The 20,798-nt window shown below is 34.0% G+C and overlaps 1 protein-coding gene across 1 annotated transcript in view; it reads right to left on the bottom strand.

Moving 5' to 3' along the window:
* Nucleotides 1–5,643, bottom strand: part of LOC127838759 (barH-like 1 homeobox protein) — a 30,410-nt gene extending 24,767 nt beyond the window's left edge. Inside the window, exon 1 of the mRNA XM_052366743.1 lies at nucleotides 5,237–5,643. Coding sequence (XP_052222703.1) covers nucleotides 5,237–5,498 — 262 coding nt within the window. The 5' untranslated portion in view covers nucleotides 5,499–5,643. The remainder of the gene's footprint in view (nucleotides 1–5,236) is intronic.
* Between the last annotated feature and the right edge of the window lie 15,155 nt (nucleotides 5,644–20,798).

Genomic DNA, 20,798 nt, shown 5'->3' with positions numbered 1-20,798 from the left:
TATGCTTGACTACTTGTTGACTTACAAAAAGGAACTCAAATAAGCCAATATCAGTATAAATAAGGTTTTTATAGCAAACTCATCGCGTGTTAAATTCTTAATAAATGAAAATAGAAAAGGACTTGACTTCCTTGTGTTGTTAAGTTCATATTACGATATAGAAATGAATTTAGAATTCCATCGCTTCAATATTCTTAATGTGTTTTCATACAGTACTAATGATTGAATAAACATAGCAAATGCTACTTTTTTTTTGCAATTCGCACTTCAATGAATATCGGCGGAACATATCACATTATTTGACGTGGCTACCTAGTAATCATAATTATAAATTTTACAGATTTTAGTTGACATGCCACCAAAAAACCATTAATTTATAGAATTTGGTTGCGGCTAATCCGACAAACACCGAATCAGTTCGCAGTCTCTTTCTGATGTTATGACATTTATTTTCTAAAAACAAGCTGAAAAGAAAATTGTAAGAACCCTTTAAACACATATAATTTATATATTGTTGTGTTTATGTAATGTTATTGAACAATAATGATACAAATTAAAACATTCCATAAAACAAACGTTTTTTTTTCATCGATACGGATTAGGTTGCTCAGTTTCTAGACATAAAATGCATACTTTCGACGGTATTATCGTCAATATAGTCCGTTCCTAAAATTTCCAGAAAATTTATTTGAATTCGGTACGCGTCTCCCAATTGGTTTTCTTCTCGAAAGAAAACCTTTATGAAAGATATATTGGAAAGGAATAGTGACGAGTAGGTAAATAGTGGATTTCTTCGTTTAGTGCGTGATAATAATTATCATTATATTACTATCGGGAAAATTTTGCTTACAAAAACATTCATGTGTTTGGTCACAGTTTTATAAAATTATCTTTCAAAAAAATGGTTTTAAGCATATAACGGTTAAACACAAACAGTGTCACACAAATACTCACTATAATGTATTTATTAAGTATTAAACTCGCGTGCATCGACGAAGCACTTCATATCATGTACTGTCTGCATGTTATTGTGGCACTATTAAGCTTAATTAACTTTTAACTTTTTTTGTAATTATAAGATAAATAGCGTACAAACACACATAATTTGGCCTATTGTATCATAATCACCATGTTTTACGGTGACTTTTGTGTGTGCAAAAAACGGCCTGTACGGTCTTCTACATGCATAATTATTATAATGATATGTCTTGTCAACAAGCAAAATACATCGTGTATTGTTATTATAAATTCGTTCAGTTTCCCAATTAGTTTGAAAACCAATGCCAACAGTATTCTTTAATATTGCTGTTTATTTTATTGTTATACTATACTGTTCATGTTCATTTTTGAGTGCGGGATATCTATTAGATAAGGCCTAAATTTTCCATTGACCGTTTCTAGCCCGTGAACACCAGTTTAAATGTATGGTGTTTGTGGTGGCGTAGGTGTTGTTCTGAAGTATAAAAGACAACTGGTCAAGTATCATTCAATTAAGACTAACTGACGTCGAGGGCAGTATCTCTTCATTTTGTAATGGTATGTCCCCTTTCTACTAATATTAGAAAACATCGACAGTTCTATTATAACCGAGCTAGTATGCATAAATTTATACTTCTGTTGACAAATACTAACAAATCTCGCGAAATATTGTAAAAATGCTTTTAAGATGAGAACTGAGACATTGAATGCAAACGTTGAGAAATATAACGGCCAAATCCGCATTATTTAACACATTTTTATCCTACTTTGGCATTGCTATGCATGTGCTTCTTGATTATATAATGTCAGTTTTGTATTAATTACGATGAACAAGACTTGCTCAATTTATACGAATAACCTTTCTGTTCTGTGTTTGTCTCTTCTTTCCAGAATTTGCAAAGACTGCTTTAACCCATTCATGCCAAGCGTCCTGAAAAAAGGACATTGCAAACAGCGTAGACCCAGATGAGACGCCGCATAATGCGGCGTCTCATCTGGGTCTGCGCTGTTTGCTTAAAGAAATTTCTTTAAGAAATATTCTAAATTTAGAAACAAATATACCAGACATCCCTAATTTCAGAAATAAATTGATCCAATTTAGAAGGGTGGGAGAGTCCACTAGGCATAAATGGCTTTAACAGGATTATCGTTTACCTTCTTTTTTCGAATTGCCATAAATTGTTCACATTTGTTTCATTTTAAAATATGAAAAAAGCCAACGAAAAACAATATTTGACATAATCAGCATGATTAATTTTTTGTATTAAACCGCCAATATTGTCATAATAATATAAACGAATAAATACATAGACTTTAGCCAGCTATTGCTTAAACAGTCATAAGAAATTTTTATGTCAATAGTTGTATGAATGAAAAAAGTGAGCTAATATTTAATATTGATAAGCAAAAACATGTTTATTTCATATGAAGTTTAAAATCTAATATTTTGGTCACTATAAAATGATATTTTGTAGCTATAAATCACTGTTTTCGAACGATTCGTTACAGTTCTCGTAACAGTATAAAACTAGTATAAACATATATTTACTTGAGACTGGAAAAGAACACTATGTACAATTTGTAATGCGTATGCAATAAACGTATTGAGAACTTGATGCGGCGCTGTTATGCAGGAAAGCTCATGTGTTTCAGCCACTGTAATATGTATAACTGCTATATATGTTGTTTGATTTTACCATACTAGCTTCTCTTTGCTATTTGTGTTGAACAATACAATGTAAAATGACTAAAACCTTACCTTTAGCTAATACAGTTAAGAATTTTTATCTTGGACTTGTGCATCCATCAAAATCATACAAGTATAATTTCCGTTTTATTTAGAGAAAGCTGGAATACTGTAAGGCAAAGAATCCACAGCAGACTTGTTCAAAGCCAAATAAGCATGGCACTCTTCCTTCAGAAAATTATCAAAAAGTTGTATTTAAAACAATAAGAACTTTAAGATATTATAAATAAAAAATTAACAAATTTATTATTATTTAAAATCATAAAATCTGTCTAAATTTAAATTATTTGATGTTTTTCATAATTTAAATAGTTCTTTATATTATAAATATCATCTGCTCCTGGTTATTTCAGTATATGAACTTTTTAATCAATGTAAAGATGATCTCTTTAACGATAAAAATACTTATAAAATATTTGTATAAATTTCCTGGAATATAATTGATATAACTTATTAATATTATTATTATTAATAATAATAATATCATTATTATTGTCATTGTTTCATTAGTATTATTATTAAATGCATTAGTTATATTGCCTCTATTTTATTTATTGATAACGTTATAAAAGTTTCTTATTTTATAAAGTAGCATTAACATATACTACATTTATATTTTAATTCATTTCAGTCAAAGATAATTTCCCTATATTACATGATTTGAAAGATGAGGGTTTTTTCAATGATAATGCTATAAAATATATTAAAGGCGCCTTTTCACGTTTGGGTAAATTGACAAAATAAAAAAAATTGTTTCAGATTCGCAAATTTTAGCTTTAGTTATGGTATTTGTGAAGAAACAGTAATACTGAACATTTACCATGCTCTAAAATAGCCATTATATGCATCTTTTGACGATTTTAAAACACGAAAATTATAAAGCGTTGCAACGCGAAACGCATTAATAATTTGGAGAGTTCTGTTGTTATCGTTATATTTTAGGAAACTTCAAGGATTGCTTTTATAAAGTATAAAATACGCCTAGTATTATATTTGGAAGGATGGTCGAGTGGTCTGAATGGTAGACTTTTTACTCCAGGACTCCAGGGGTCAGTGGTTCGAGTTCTGCTGACGGTTACCTTTTTTTTTTTATTCTTGATTTTTGACTGGAGCTTTTTATATCCAATGTTTACATTTATCAATATAAAGCATTTAATGACAAACTTCAAAACATGCCAAAATCTGTGAAAAGGTCCCATTAATATAAATTTAATGGAATCAAATTAATATAAATTATTATTATTATTATTATTATTATTATTATTATTATTATTATTATTATTATTATTATTATTATTATTATGAACATCATTATTATTATATAAATTATTTATATAACCTCTACTTTATCCATTGATAACGTTATAAAAAATACTTATTTTATAATATAACATTAGAATATTCTCCATTTATATGTGAATTAATTTCAGTCAAAGTTAATTTCCCTATATAAAATGTTATAATGAAATAACATATTACCACATATTATTACAATTTCATGTAAAAAAGATAATTTATTAGTTAGCTTATGTTTGAAAAATTAAAGTAATCAGCATTTTCATTGTCCAGTATTTAAAGATAAAGATATATAGGTAATCCAGCTGCCTTTAGTATTTACTATTTGAAATACATTTCTATGATATAAGTATGCGCTTGTATTTAAGAAATAAATACTAGCCTTATCATTGTCTTAATAATCAAATAAGATAGTTTCATAACTGTTTGGAAAAATATAAGTTTTGGATATTTGTAACAACGATTTCCTTATGTATATATGTTTACTTAATTATATAGAACTCTTTATAAGATCTATGGAGAAAATTATATACAAGATTTTGTATACAAGGTAATAAAGAGTTATCGGATATAATGTTATATAACTCACAATATACATTTATGTTTTGATCTGACATAAGTTTTTTTATTTCTCACCAGTATAAAGCACTCTAAGAAATGCCATTAGTTATCGACCCATGGGCAAATGTTTCGAATGAGATCAATAAAATATAGTATGAAATGACAACGAGTGTCACATCTGTTTCACTGCTTGCTTTTTAAATTTGGCTTTTACCCAACAAATGCTTGTACCTCCTTAATGTTGTTCATACTTCCTACGCATACATGTTCTTGTTATTTAAGCGTGTTGTCTTTCATGCAGAAATCTAATATTATACATAAAATAAAATATACATGTATATACAAGTACACGTGTATATGTTATGCTCATACAGTACTAAGGGAACTGTATCGCTCTATGTATTTCATATGATCAATTACAGTGTTCATTTTGTTCAAATTGAATTAATTTATTAGCTTTTTTTGATACGACAGAACACATCCATATTAAAGTATTTTTTTATATTTCACTATTGTAGGCTAGAAGCTTTATTGAAAGCTAAATTGAAGAAATAAGAAATAAATGGTATTGTTGTTGTTGTTGTTGTTGTTGTTGTTGTTTACTGACCTGACGAAGTAATATATTTGTTTTCTATGTTCATAACGGTACCTTACCGTCGTCGGCGTCGGATTTGACGTCGTCGTAGTCGCTCTCGTCGGTGAGTAGATGGTTGCCGACGGCGCCGGTGTCGGAACCGGAAGAGCATGCCGTCATGGGGCGCTCTAAGAATGCCCGGTGATGAAGCGGAAACAGGCGCGGGTCAGAAAAGACACTATGGCATGCTTCCGGTTCTCTTCGTTTGGATTCCGATGCTAGAATGTCGGTAATCATAAATGAAGGTCTGGAATTCGGAATTTTAGGACCCTCTTTATTCATGGAGCTAGAACTACAAATGTTTTCGCTACTAGAGCCCGCCGACGATATTGTTTGCGATACACCGGAAGTTCTTAATCGCTCTTCGCATGAAGAGGACGCCACGTCACTTGCGCACAAAATACTGTTTTCTCTAAAATTTGAATCTGCTAGAGTTTTAAAAGATGCGTCCATTGGAAATAGTTGTTCGCCGTTTGCGACACGCTGACGATACGCTCTGTTTTTATCACTGACTTTTCTAGGCTTTTCTTTCACCGAAGAGTCTTTATCCACTTCATCGTCGTCGTCATCTAATTCGGGGAACTTCCGTTTCAAATACGTTTCAGCAAGTCGTTGATGCAACGAATGCAAGGTGCCGAAACCGTTGCGGTCCCTGACGTTAGAAAATACCCGTTCCGTTTCTGTGTCAACGTCTACGTCGACTTCATCTTCGACGTCTTTTACTTTTCCTGATGTTTTACCAGAAATCCATGACGATTCCGTACTGTTAGATTTGTCGTGTTCAACATCATCAGCACTTTTACTCAGTTTTGCGTCTTTTGTTGAGTCAGACATCATAGAGTTTTTTCCTCAAAGTTTCTTTTAGGTCAGTTTTCTTTTCTGCCACCCGTTTCTACGGATGAAATGCCCGTGCGTTGCTTTTTTTAGCAATCCTCGAAGCATTCACTTTTTACCCATCTTAAATTCATAAACGTTAAATGTCTATGTTAGTGTGTTCAAGAAGTGAAAATACTAATGAAATTACGCAGTAAATTTGACGCTGATCAGTATACACCAAATGTCTTTCCTGCTTACAAATGTCAAATGCTAGTTGTCATCAAGAAAGAAGCCATTAAAACGGGGATAATCTGAAGCATTTACCTCTATGACAATACGCTTAAATATTTGCCATAGAAATTATGGATGCCTTCATTTGTCAAAATGATTTTATCAGATTTTATCAACACCCAAACTCAAAATCTGTAACCCGACTCGTGCAGTATCATTTATACAAGATTATACCCCTGTCACTGTAGCCAGTTTAAGTTGCTTAAATATAAAGAAGAAAAAACTTTCATTAATTCGTTCGGTGTTTGTTTGCTAAATGACAAGTCAAAAGTTTCCGATACTTATTTCAAATTCTGCGCCTTTGTAAGTTAATGACAACAATGAGCCGGTATTTAACTTGATACCTGTTGTTTTGACGTATATTTATCAGTCGGTCTTAAGGCGAAATAGGATATTAGTTAAATTGTTAATAAAACCCGCGTTTGCAGGAATGGTTTTCAAAACGCGTTTCAAATTCCTGGGCGTTTTTTTAAATGTTCAATTTATCACTGCAAAGAATCGTTAACTGTTGCCATATATTTATTATTCTCGGTTTTCACAATCAATTCTTTGTATCAAATATTGGCACCCGTTTATAACTCCTTGCATCGTGTCATTAATAATATTAATTATAATCTTCAATGTTTTCTTATAATTAAAAAAAGCTGATTTTATGCGTTTCTCATCTATCCGTGTGTTTATCAATGTAGCCGTCCGTCTGTTTTTGATTCAATTCTGTGACGTTTTAATATGTTTCCTTTACTGTTTCTATAAAACTTGTTCATTCATGGTTTTTGAAAACTCAAAAACAAGTTTGCTCTGTTTGTAGTAGTTTCGTATTTCGACGATGCACTCTTATTATATATAGATAAACTATAAACTTTAGGTGCACTCAGTCGTGTTCAATAAATCGCTACTTTGATAGAATGCTTAGCACAATTGTCCACACCACTTGTCCGGTTATGAGTCTCTTACGGAGTTTTTTCTGTTTGCCGTTGTTATCTTTGTTGTTTTTTCTTTCAATCTTCAATAGAAAATTTCCAAATAACATTAAACTCTTTGAGTTATAAATTTTGTCCCCGTTGAAGTTCGAAGTGTTAAAACATTCGCCCGAATTATGAACGCGTCCGGCATAGATGTGTCATATATGAGTAGCCGGTATCTTGTACGCAGACCTCACACCTTGTTTAAGATTCCTTAAAAGCAACCAGCTAGGAAAATATTGGATTATACAGTCACACGGGGCACTTTTCACGTTTCGCTTTTAACATGATTTTCATCGTCCAATAGCGAAGAAAGATGCAGTAATCGGAAATTATACTCGTTTACGCCAAGTATGGCCGTGTTCGCTCTGCAGCGCAGCAGAATCCATAAATGGGCGTGTCTAGGATAATGAATTAATGAGCTCGCGAGCCAATCGCTACGCGGCTTTTGTCAGCCTGTGATGAGCATATGAAAATGAATTAATATTATAAGTTGCAACCCGATCTAACCGCGACGAAAATTGTTATTTGGAAACTGTTATTTACGTTGGCAAATTAATAATCGAAATTTGCATTTACGTTTGTATACACATTTTTAAGTCAGTTACATGTAGTTTGCAAAGTATGGTGCGAAACAATAATACGGTATTAAACAATATAATTTAATTGTTTCAAATTCATTCAAAACTGTTAGAATTTTTAAAAGAAAAGCAACTTCATATCACGGGGTTCCAGAAAGAAACTGAATACTTCGTAATTGCTGAAAACGTGTTATTGCAAAAAATAAAATTCAGTATTTTTTTGTAATTATTGTGTGAACCAATGATATAGTAAATATCATTTCTATCTACTCTATTTCTATAAATGTCTACCATATACCATGTACATGTGAAATATACCAATACATGTCTACCATGTACGATCTACATGTGAAATATAACTACATTCATTTTATTTTATCTTTTGACACCCCGAAAATAATTTGAAACATAATCCAAAAAGACAAATCCCCACTTTAATCTATACGTAATATTACATTAAAGTGTTGCTGTTAGTTTTGTGTTTTTTTATCGTTATTGCACTTAGTTCAATCCAGGAATATTTTTTTAAGAAATATTTTCTTAGACGATGTTTTATTATCCAAGAGCGCAACGTGTGATGTAATTACTAGCGCTACCAATACGCTCCAAATACTAATGGCGTGCCAAAGTTTATCAACATCTCTATTATTCATAACTCTTTACGCGCCGCTAGATTCAATAGCCAATTGTTCTCTATAAATGTGTCGAACCATACGATTTTTCGGCAGCCTCCACGACGCAATTACAATAAATTAGTATGAAATCTGCGTGCATATCGCAACATTCGTACACTATTAATTGGAGACAACGCGTATCAAATATCAAAGTTAGGTCCAATTATTACACTTCATTATTTCGCTTCTTTCTTTAATGTGCCCTAACATATGTTCCGTTTATCTTTTTTAAGACTATGGAGCGAGCTATCGTCGCGTATTCGGACAGGTGAAAGTTCAAATGAGCAGACTAGTGTCCATTTATAATTTATTAATGCCGCCACTACGAAAAAGGAGACAACACGCATTTATAAGTCAAGGACGAAAATGAAAGAATGTTATTCAACGATTTACCATCAAAATCAAATAGGAATGTGTGTATTTTTTATGTTTATTAATGCTTGGCGGCAAAATTTGTTAAATGAATAAATAAATGTTTTGAATTATATAGCACATCTTTCCACTAATACTAATATATGCTTTTTTCGATTATTTGAATTATCAAACACAGCCCATTTTATTATTGTCTTCACTGCAAATTTAATTGGAAGGGTCGACGTTTTCATTTTCCTTTTTCACATTTCATCTGTTCAGAGTCATGTCTGTGTTTTCCGTCTGTTCGTTTAAATTAATTCATTTCATTCGTCATCATTGAAAGAACGAGCATTCCTGTTGATTTCAATAAATATATGAGATAATTTACACGCACGCAGTTTCGGAAGGTCATAACGGCAAGGCAGAACAATATCGGCCCGAGGGCTTATGCACAGGGCCTTTATTGCGACGTCGGGCCGATATGAACTCTCGGCCCTGCTTGACCATCGTATACACTTCGTGATACGTTAGAATTTCAACTCTTACTAACATTAGTCGACCAAAACGTTCGTTGCGTCTCGTTGCTATGTTTCCGATATTTCAATGTGTAGTAAATAAAACATTTAAAACAGTGCAATGTTTAGCTTTAGCTGAGGCTTTTCATGTTACCTGTTTAATAAGTGATTTCCAACATAAGCAGTGACGTAATTTTCATTTAAGATGACGCGTTGAAACGAGATGCCATAAAAAGTGCGCGCCATTCTTTATTATTGTCGATATGTTTTTATTTAAATACGGACCTTCGGTCCGGTGTATGACACTTTCGATTTGCACCTCCACACGTGACAAGGCGGTTTCTCCCGTCTTAGCAACTTTTTTTCGAAGCAACAATACGGCAAAACCAGTATTGCACTATACAGAGATACAGTAAACTGCAATACGTGTCGAATACAAATAAATACAGTATAAAATGAACTGATAGGTAACATCTTGAACATGTATTAAGGATATAAGTTTTTTCTCATATTGCATGCATAAGACAGTTAGGAGTCATGTATATGTTGCTTGTTTAGATAACAAATTTTAAATTTGATATATCATTTTAATTTTTTTTTTGCTCCAGTGTCATAAGAATTGTCGTAAATAGTATCACAGCATCAAACACAGATTGTTGTCATTTAAAACTACTTTACGGACGACCATGATGACAGCCATTATTTACCCCTTCCAGCATTCTACGTATAATTTCAATCGGCGTACTGCATATGTGTGTAATATAATCTTCTATTATGCTCTCAATCCATCAACGTATGTGCATATTATTACGTAGGTAGACAATACAATGAATACCCGACCAATTCATTGTGCACAATTGATGCATCATGAAACTATCCCACATTTTCGCAAATATGATATATGCATGTCAATTACGGGGCGTTTAATTGGAGTCAAACACTATTTGTTAACATCAAAACCAAAGGTGCTGTGTTCAATGAAAGTATTTGGCGTTTTAATTTATAATACGATACGGCAAAACCGTACCATTTGAATATGTCGCGGTATACAGATATACCGGTATATCGATGCAGCCCTTTATCATTGTAATACACGAAATAAATAGTATTTAAGCGATTCATAGAGAAATAAATGGCTTTGTACCGCAAGACTAATATGGTATAAATAGTGTGTAGTAGTCATCCTTACCCAAATATGTTTATTTAACCTTCTCAGTGCGAGACCTTTACATATCTTGATCATTTAGGTAAACGCCTGATGCAACAATCATTTGAAATAGATAGCAACGACAGTGAAACAGGCTAAATAAGCCACAACAATATATATGGACCGCGCTCTGTGAAACGGGGGTTTAATGCATGTGCGTAAAGTGTCGTCCCAGATTAGCCTGTGCAGTCCGCGCAGGCTTATCAGGGACGACACTTTCCGCATAAACTTGATTTTTGCTAAGAAGAGACTTTCTTAAAACGAAAAAAAATAGCATACAAGCGGAAAGTGTCGTTCCTGATAATCCTGTACGGACTGCACAGGCTAATCTGGGACGACACTTTACGCACATGCATTAAACCATTTTTTCATAGAGCACGGCCCACATTTATGTGAAAATCTGACACATCACGACATTTACTACAAACAAATATGCGAAAAATAAAAGACATGACCAATGTTGAACGGTTTTCGCATTTCGATTCAAGTGAAAATCTGTTTGGATTCAGTTACCTTCTAGTGTGAATTAGTTTTGATTAAGCAGTGTCTACATCTAAAGGTGACTTGACAAATCTAATTAATTATGTATTCCCTTTTATCGTTGCCATAAAGTCAAAGGCACTCCTAGTGTCGATTAGGCAATCGATCGTAAATCACCTTTGCGTTGAAATGGACAGTTTTCACCATATGTTTGTCTTAATCTTGATGGAGTAGTCATGAAATGTTTTGCGATGTTTTCCTCAACAGATTCCCCATAACTGTAAAACGTTCAATTTTGACGGCAAATCACCAGCTAACTTATGTCCCACGTTTCGACCATATGCTCGAGCTATAATATTAAACGATTTTGTGGTGCACACTATAGTTGATTCTCAATTTCACGTGGCAACGTTAATTAATCCAGCGGCCATTTCTTATTCATTCGGATGATCTCTATTACCATCGATTGTTTCCGGACGGTTTTGCGTTATCTGTCATTGATAGGCTCTTGTGGCGTTAATTGGCGAAGATGGTATGCAAAATAACGTTAATGTCTTATAAAGAATGCATGAAGAAGCCAAATTGGTTTCTTTTAGGGATAATTTACCAACTGTTTGTTCGTTTTAGTTTATTTCGACTTTATGACGCAAGGGTTTCGTTACAAGTTTGTGTTTTCTGAAGCTGTTTTTCCCGTTCAATAGTATTGTTTTATTCATGTTTATTTTCGGTTGCAGATCCGTTGGTTTTTAAGAGATATCATAAAAGTGTATGAAAATATCACTAACAACAACAACAACAACAACAACAACAACGACAACAACGTTTTAACAAACCAGTTAAATTGATTTCAATGTGTAGTTTATTACCCAGCCTCTGTCAACATTCATTACTCACAACTGTCGTTCATTTTAACCGCCGAAATCTCACTTTTAATTTCAAATGAAATGAAGACACTGTCACATATGGTTTTTGTTGACATTTGAACTTTTCGTCCATCGACGATCATCTTAAAGCCGTACAAAGCTCGGCGATTTAAACCAATGCTACCGAATCTCAAGTAGTTGAATCCGTATCGGTTTCAAAGGAAAGTTAATTATTTGTTTGGATAGTGATTGTAGTGTGAAATTCAGCCGGTTTAGAGTTCATAAAATGCTGAGATGTCAGTTAATTTTGCACGTTTATCGTTTAATTCGCAACTACTTCAACTCGCGATGATAGCTCTACGGGGATATTCGAATTTTTAATGGCGGAAAATGAACACCACTGGAATGAAAGGAGTTCATTTTGCGAGCGGCTGGTGACATTGTTGACAATGCGACAAGATATCAATCGTTCAAGGGGGCGGGCTGTCACTTAAGCCGTTCTCTACATTATAATTGTTGTCCGGTGCAGCAATCTTGCGGTGCACAGATTGAATGCAAATGACGATCTTTGAAAAAGAAGCAAACATGAATTGGTGGCCGCCCTTATAGAAGGAATAAATATATGCGTTTGTTCTTTTTTTCGTTAGTCCCTTCGTTCATTTTGTTAGTAAGGAATGAACGATACAAACATTAACAAGTGAATATACTAATAAGATTCGAGATATTATATGGTAGGCGCCTATCATTTTTGTACCATGTTCTTCACCTTGTTCGTTCGTTCAAGATCACTATTTAACACTGGTCTTAACACCGATGTATTCATTTTCAAAAGAGTGACACCTTGCAATAACATTTGGAATGTTTAAATATTTAATTAATATATTTTCTAGTTAGTAGTCTTTACTCTTTCCAAACCCATGGTTACTTGTGGAGTACGCTGATCACAGTGAACATTAACACCACAACCGCAACAATAAAATATCATAACGGACAACTCATCGCCATACAACACTATCAAAAGCAAAAGGACGCTCAATCTTAAACGTATTGCCATGGAGACCTTTAAATTAATTAGCTTTTTGAAAAAGCTTTGAATCATTTTATGGCGAACAGTAATATCGTTATGGGCTATCTCGTCTTCGGTACGGGACACAATTTCCTAATGCATCCCATTGAATTTACAACTGTTCTGTTTCGGTTTTTGTCTAATTAGGCGTGTAGAATGGGTCCAATTTATTTTCACTTGTTCTCGCTTTATATTACGCACAACAACAGACATCTCTCAATTAATTAACGCCGATCAACCCTAAGTGATGAATTTACGTCCAAATAACATCTATTAAGGCAATTGAAGGTTTCCCCTTTGGGAGCGAAGAAAGGTAATTACGATATTATATCTTGATAGCGTGCTATCACACTTCGCGCACGCGTTTGCACCAATTAGTTTCAGGCAATATTCCTCTTCAGAGGCTGTTTTTCGCATTGGGCGAAGAAAATAGTCCCGGACTATTTTTGTCATAGCAACAAACGCTAAGGGCGCTCTGCCATTGGTTCCGAGTTGGGCAAAAACTGCAAATATTATCGGTGATTTGCAAAAAATAGAATGGGTGGTCGTCAAAGAAGTCATCAAAATTTTTGGTTGTAATGAATTTGGGTAATGGCTCAATTCGCTGACTGTAAAAAATTCCAAACATGCAATGGCGTAATAAATACGGCTCCACTGCTACTCGGGGAAGCCTCGTTAAATCTCGCGGGACCTGGGCATGTTAGTAACCGGGACGATGCTCTTTAAATAAAATATACGCAAACCCGTTAAGTAATTTCCCAAGTTGGCACATAAAGTCAAATCTGCGAACGTTCAAAGAAAATTGACTGTAATGGATGATAAAGATAGCGGTTTTCGTGTTAATTAAAAAGGCATGAAATTCGGTGATTTGTGCTAACATTGTAATAAAAGTGTCCAGTGCAGTTCTCGGCTTGAGACAAACTGGCAGTGATATGTGGAATCCGCCGTTTCGAGTGCGCGTGTGTTAGTCCTAATGACTTATTTATTAGGCGGAAACATTTTTTGTTTACAATCGTTACGTTACTCAAATTAGATTTTTTTTGTATCTCTGTAAAGTTTATGTAAGAGTCTTACAAAGTACCGCACATAACATAATCGAGACATAAAACGAATAATAATTATATTGAAGCAGATTCAATTTTATATTATATGTATTATTAGATGAATGATTTCTTTTATAGGATGGAAAAAAAACAAATTGAGCTCTTGAATACAAGCAGGTATGTGAATTAACCATACCTGATACAAGTAAATAGTCCCATCTTAAACTAAATTGGAATAAAGTTACTCATTTTCATACTTAAGAAAATGAATTCACCATTTATAAATAGAATAATATGCTATTCAGTGATGAATAACGTCAATAAATTTTCAATTGCATCAACTAATGTGCCGATGTTCGACCATTCCTAACACAACTTAACCTCGAAAAACCGTTTGTAAAATCTTTTAATTGTGTAAATGTTTATGGATATAAATGTAACTTGTTAATTGTAACTAATATATGCATACTTGACCATTACTACAAAAGCAGCCTCATTTCAAATGTCTGATAATTTTCCATCACCCATGTCCATCACAACTATGTGCATGACTTGAAGTAAGACAGTATAACACCATACAATACGAAGACATCTTTAAATGTCTACATTATTGGTCAAACCCGCCCCACACTTCACATGCTTGTAGCCTGATAAAAATCATCGCCGAGAAATATTCAGAATAATGCCACATTTTGTCTTGGCAACCGTTCCTGGCAAACTTGAGAAGCACAATCATCCGGAACTTTGATGGTCAAAGTGGGTGAAATATGTGACGGGCGATCTAAAGAGCGCGCGCCGTTTCTCCGCGATTTAACGACATATCAAACAAACCGGAAGTCTTTCCCTGACAAGTTATTGAAATGGTATACAGCATTTTGGCGGGAAATACGGATCACGTGACATCGATTAATGCGCGCCACATTGTTTTTGGTAATTGGCCGGAAATGTAGTCCGTCAGATTTATAAGCGTGACAAAAATGGCCTGGAAGCAAGCGTTTCTGATTTCGAATTTTAAATTAAGAGAGGCCTTGCAGATAGGAGACTTATTCACGAAATCGATGGGATATATGCGCAGATTTGGTTATGTAACAAAATGCATTGTTACAACGTAAGCGTAAGGCATGTGCGATAACTACACTTCAACCGGCGCACACTAACATCATTTCAAATTACAAACGTGAGAAAAATTTCAAAATTGTTAAAGGTTATCACCCTGTTAAAGAAATCGTGCCTGAAGCATGTCACACATTCTCCAAACAGTATTTATAATTAAATTTAGACATTGAAAAGTGAATGCATCGTCATTTTGTTGAGACCGATAGCAGAAGCAATTTACAAACCCTCGCCGGAAGTCGACGATGTTCAAAATGACGTCATCACATGTTCGTTCTCTTTCAGCGATGAGTTTCCATTTGTCAGACCATAATTCAATTAATGGGATAACTAGTTAAACGTGTCGTAATTTACAATACTTCGTACATTGTATGCATCCCCACCATCTGTTAATGTCATTTTTACTCGACAACAACTCAATTATGTTCAACCGCGACACCCATTCTGCTGACGTCGCTAGTTTGCATTTGATGCCGGTCACATATTCTGTATACAATTCTCAATGCATATGAGCCGTGCTCTGTGAAAAAGGGGTTTAATGCATTGCGTAAAGTGTCGTCCCAGATAAGCCTGGTCAGTCCGCACAAGCTAATCAGGGACGACACTTTCCGCTTGTATGATTTTTTCGTTTAAAGAGAGTCTCTTCTTAGCAAAATCCAGTTTACGCGGAAAGTAGTGTCCCTAATTAGCCAGTTTGTACTGCACAGGCTTATCTGGGACGACACTTTACGCACATGCATTAAACCCTCTTTTCACAGAGCGCTGCTCATATACAGTTTTAAAGGCGCATTAGCACAATGCGCTTTTATGAATGACGTCAAGCATGCCGATGTCTGTGCATGGTGCACTACTTCAATTACACAACCTCACATTTAAACCATCCTAAATTTCGTCAAATGTGTTTATATGCGCCGGTTCATTTTACCAGCGTTAAAAAATCATAAAGTCAATATTTCCTAATCTACACGTGTTTGAAAATTAATTCACAATATCCAAATGCTTATGGGGATTCGGTTTAAAGTTTATAATAATCATGCGATCAATAACAAAATAATTCATATTGTGTGAGATAGACCTTGTAAATGTGTATGCGTATTCAAAAGAACCGTTTGGAGATGTTTGCACGATGTGGATGTTCTCATGTTCGAACACATATAAATCGCTCAATACCACGCGAAGATGGGCCTCAAAGCTTGACGCAAAACGTCCATGGAAAACGGAAATTTTCCGTTAAATTCATCGATGTAGGACTATACAATCCACTGATTGCCATCAATCACCAAACACAGACGGCGCCATTTTGAATTCAAAAAGCTTGATCCGTGTCGGTGGAACGCTCTTAAAATAATAATGCCGTATTTGTAATCGGTGTAAATTAGGCGCTCGAAGTTTCTGAGAGTGGCATTTTTCGTTATTAACGACTGCCGTCCAAAATTAGATTATCAGCACACCAGCCGGTTTTCGTGCTAAAGGGATCGGGTTTTAAGAAAGAGGCGATTTAGTAATGACGTTTTATGATTTATGGAGTGAAACAGATAGATTCCTTTTGGGGTACTATGTTTTTCGTTCATTGAATTTTGAGATTAAATGATGTTTTGCCAGACTGATATCGCGTGGTTCGCTCTTAACAGTGGTTTCCAATCTCCTTTCATTTGTTACGCCATCCTTTGTCAAGAAAGATTTATTTCGCGTTAAAGTATTTGCTTTCTACAAAGAATAATATTTTCTTCTTTTAACTGAGATGTATATACTGATACGTACACTGATTTTTATGTTTGTTTTGTTGTTGTTGCTGTTGCTAATGATTACGCAGATGATGTTGATAGTAATGGTGATGATGATGGTGAAGGTGATAGCGGTGAAGAAGAAGATCATTATTCTAGATTATTATTATTATTATTATTATTATTATTATTATTATTATTATTATTATTAGTATTATTATTATTATCATCATTATTGATTGATTGATTTATTGGGGTGCATTAATCAATTTCATAAAAAACAACTTCTTTCAAATATAAATATGGCCATAATAAGCCAATTTCAATTAACATTCGACATACGGCGTGCGGTAGAATTGTGACAAAAATATAACCTGTGATTTTTTTTGTAATAAGCCAGATAACTAAATCGGTTTGTCGTAAAAATGCAAATAGGAATAAAAGTTATCGGAAATTGCCGCATTTCCATGCAATTTATTATCACACTCGGATGTAGTAATCGAGGCGAATTATTAATCGACACCGTTTGGATGCGCGCGCAGCATGTCCATTGTTGAAAGTAGCGCGGGGTTTGAAAAGGATTACTTTGCGAAACCACTGGATTCCTCACAATAATCATCCATGATAATTGATGACAACATATTTCAATTTGTTTTAATTCCAATTATTTTGGACTCGTCCGCATTATTGAATCGATTCGTTTTAAAGAGTGTTCCTAACAAAAAGTGTCATTTCCGAAGAAAAGAGTTTTATAGCGCTTTCAATTATAGGAGAGATGTGTTATATCCGACAAAAGCACTCCTTGACATAAAGCGAATAATATTTATTGCGAATGGACTTTATTTGATATGATCTTGTAATTGTTCATTTATTTAATTACACAATTCATTAAATAAGCATGAATTTATTTCAATATTTTGTGGATAAAGTTGCTAAATCTGGGCAAACTGATCTCCGCTGTATATTTTTTCCTCTTGCTAACCCGTTCTGGCACATTAACAGTGTATAAGTAAGTTTTTTACCTTTGTATTTTAAGAAATCATTTGAAAAACAATATACATATTTATTTATATAAATTACTTTTAAGTGTGTTATAGTATGCTATAGGAAATGTATGAAAGAACCACATACGTATTCGTTTTGATTTTGGTTTGTAGGAACGTTTCTTCCATGTTAATAGAAGTTTATAGTTATCATATTTGTATACTTCATATATTTTTCTGTTAAAAATTATGTTGTTAGATCGTAAAAATCTGTGACCTTCGGCACTCATACAATGTTTTAGTATCTTTGTATTAAACATTACATTTTCACTGGGTACATCAACTTCCTGGCTGGTTTGCTGCATTCGAATTTCATAATTTGCTTCTGATAAATTCAAACCGCATTTCAATTAACAAGCGCAGGAAATATGGACCAAAGCTTCATTTTAATCTTTACCAAACGCGAATATTACAAAACAAAATATTCGTTCATGGAACAAATTACCGCTTGACAGGTGCGTTCACTTGAGACGGTTTGTCATTTCACGGCGAACAGTCGCTTAAAGAACTGACAGACGAAGAAGACACTTCGTGCGGTGGGCATTTACTAAAAAATTTAGCGCAAACAACTGCATCATTAGTTCTCACCGGAGGAGGCCCGCAAAAAATCTTTAGATGTTTTACAATCCTGTGTGGTTGTAACTAAACCGAAAAATGAACACCTTACATGGAGCTGTGCGGATGAATATATAAGAGGTAGAAAAATAGTGCCAACTATGCATTATGATGTATCGAATATCTCTTTTCATCTGTGGGTATTTATTAAATTCAGAGGTACAAATATAATTTATGCATCTACTACTTTGTTCATACACGTTTCGGGTACTTTCGGTATTTTCCGCTGTCAGTCGTATTGGTCGTTTAACATAACCTTATACAAGACGGTGTGTTGTTCGGTAAATGTTCGACAGGTTTCGCTAGAATATTATTTAAAAACACGTGTCTCTTTCGGTAAATGTTTGTTTTTCCTTTGCGATTGTATGTGATTATTAAATATTAAAGATAGTTTTTTGTTCGAGGGGGGGGGGGCGGCAAATCCACTCACATCCCCTCTTATTCGGAAACAACTGAAATCGATGCAGATCAACTGGTAGTTTGTCCGATTGAAATCGATTAAGGGACCTTAGTGACATTCCAAAATTATCTTACTTGACCGATAAGGACCAAGGCAGACGAGATTTAAACACAGGTCCGTCTAATTGGGATCCTTTGTATTTATCGTTGTTTTGTGAGACTGAAGGAATTAGTTGTTTATTTTGTTATATGTGTGCTAACTTAAGCAGGTTTCCATCAGCACATTCTAGAAACGTTATACATTTCAGAGATATAAAAGATCAATGTGTACTATGTAGCGAACCAACATCTGCGCAGAGAATTGACAACCCTGCCGGAGGTAAAGGGGATAATCACTAGGTCACTTACAAATGTTTGAGCCCAATACAATAATAACCGGGCATAAAAATAAATAGAATAGTTGTGAACTAATGGAACGGAAATGTACACACATTTTTACATCTATGTTAGATATTCGTACTCAGTAATTGCAAGTTTGACAATTAATTACATTTGTTTATACCAATAGGTTATTTAACAATTAGTTTTCCAACACCATAAACAGTTTGTCTGTTTATTGAGTTACAGCGTAGTTCAGGGGAATTGACTCATTGATAACAAAATATTATTTGGAAAACCAGAGTAGTTTCCCTTTATTTGTTTTATCAAAAAAAAGATATGCCTAAAATAATATGCAGGGCGATTTTTATACTAAAATTATAAAACATAACACTTACTGTTAACATGTGCTGATGTAGACACAACACCGACACGTATGTATACAGAACTCAGAAACAAACGTCTTTAAAACAACATCAACGTCACAAATCGCAAAAATGTGAAAATATATATGGCATAGTATTCACCAATATCAAATTCGTTGACTAAAGTATACAAGTAAACGTTTTCTTGGTCCCTATCTGTTAACCCCCCCCCCCAAAAAAAAAAAGAAGGCGGAGGGATATCGAATAGGCTTTGTCCGTCCGTCAGAGCGTCCGTCTGTCACAAAATTTATTTTTGGTGGGGGGATATCAATTCAACGAATGTGCTTGTTTGTTCTGGCTTGGTTGGTGAGAACGGGTACCGGGGAAAGAGTAAAATTGTAAAAAAAATCTATCTCAAATAACGCCAATCCCGGTGTGAGGTCCACTAACATGAATTCCCAAAGGTCGGAAGGAAAAATATATGCTAAATTGTGCTCAAATACAATTTAATGTTCTTTTCTAACGTCTAAACTATTGAGAATTTAACACTTGCACACACAATAGCATACAAGAGATTCCAGGCAACCTTTTAAACAAACTTTTATTATTTACCATGGAATTATTATTAAACAAATGTTCATATAACGGTACATAGATTCAATCAATTTTATAAAGAAATAATATTAAGGAAGAAAAAAAGATTGGCATATAGTTTACCACATAACATACAACGTGTCACATTATCACCGATTATTAAAGATATCAATATATCTTAGTCCAGTACTTTTGAAATTAAAATTACACAGACAAAGTAACATTGTTACAACAACATGGTGACGTTGTTAAATCCTTTGCGATGTAAAAGGTTCAGCCGACACCATCGTGACGTATTAGGATAAGCAAAACGCAGGCAAGTCTTTTTCTGGCTTTATTGCGAAAGAGAACCGAGCATTCGACATTTTGTGTTCAAAAATACGTTTGGGTATTATTATACTATGTTACTGTAGTATTGATACTCAAAAGGTATGAAATTATTTGATTTGAGGGAATTTATTTTACAGAAGAACATTATTTAAGTTATCGCTATTTTGGA

Source organism: Dreissena polymorpha, chromosome 7 (genome assembly GCF_020536995.1).
Source record: "Dreissena polymorpha isolate Duluth1 chromosome 7, UMN_Dpol_1.0, whole genome shotgun sequence".
Classification (NCBI taxonomy): domain Eukaryota; kingdom Metazoa; phylum Mollusca; class Bivalvia; order Myida; family Dreissenidae; genus Dreissena; species Dreissena polymorpha.
The sequence above is the reverse complement of the archived record's forward strand: the minus strand, read 5'-3'. Positions and strand labels throughout refer to the sequence as shown.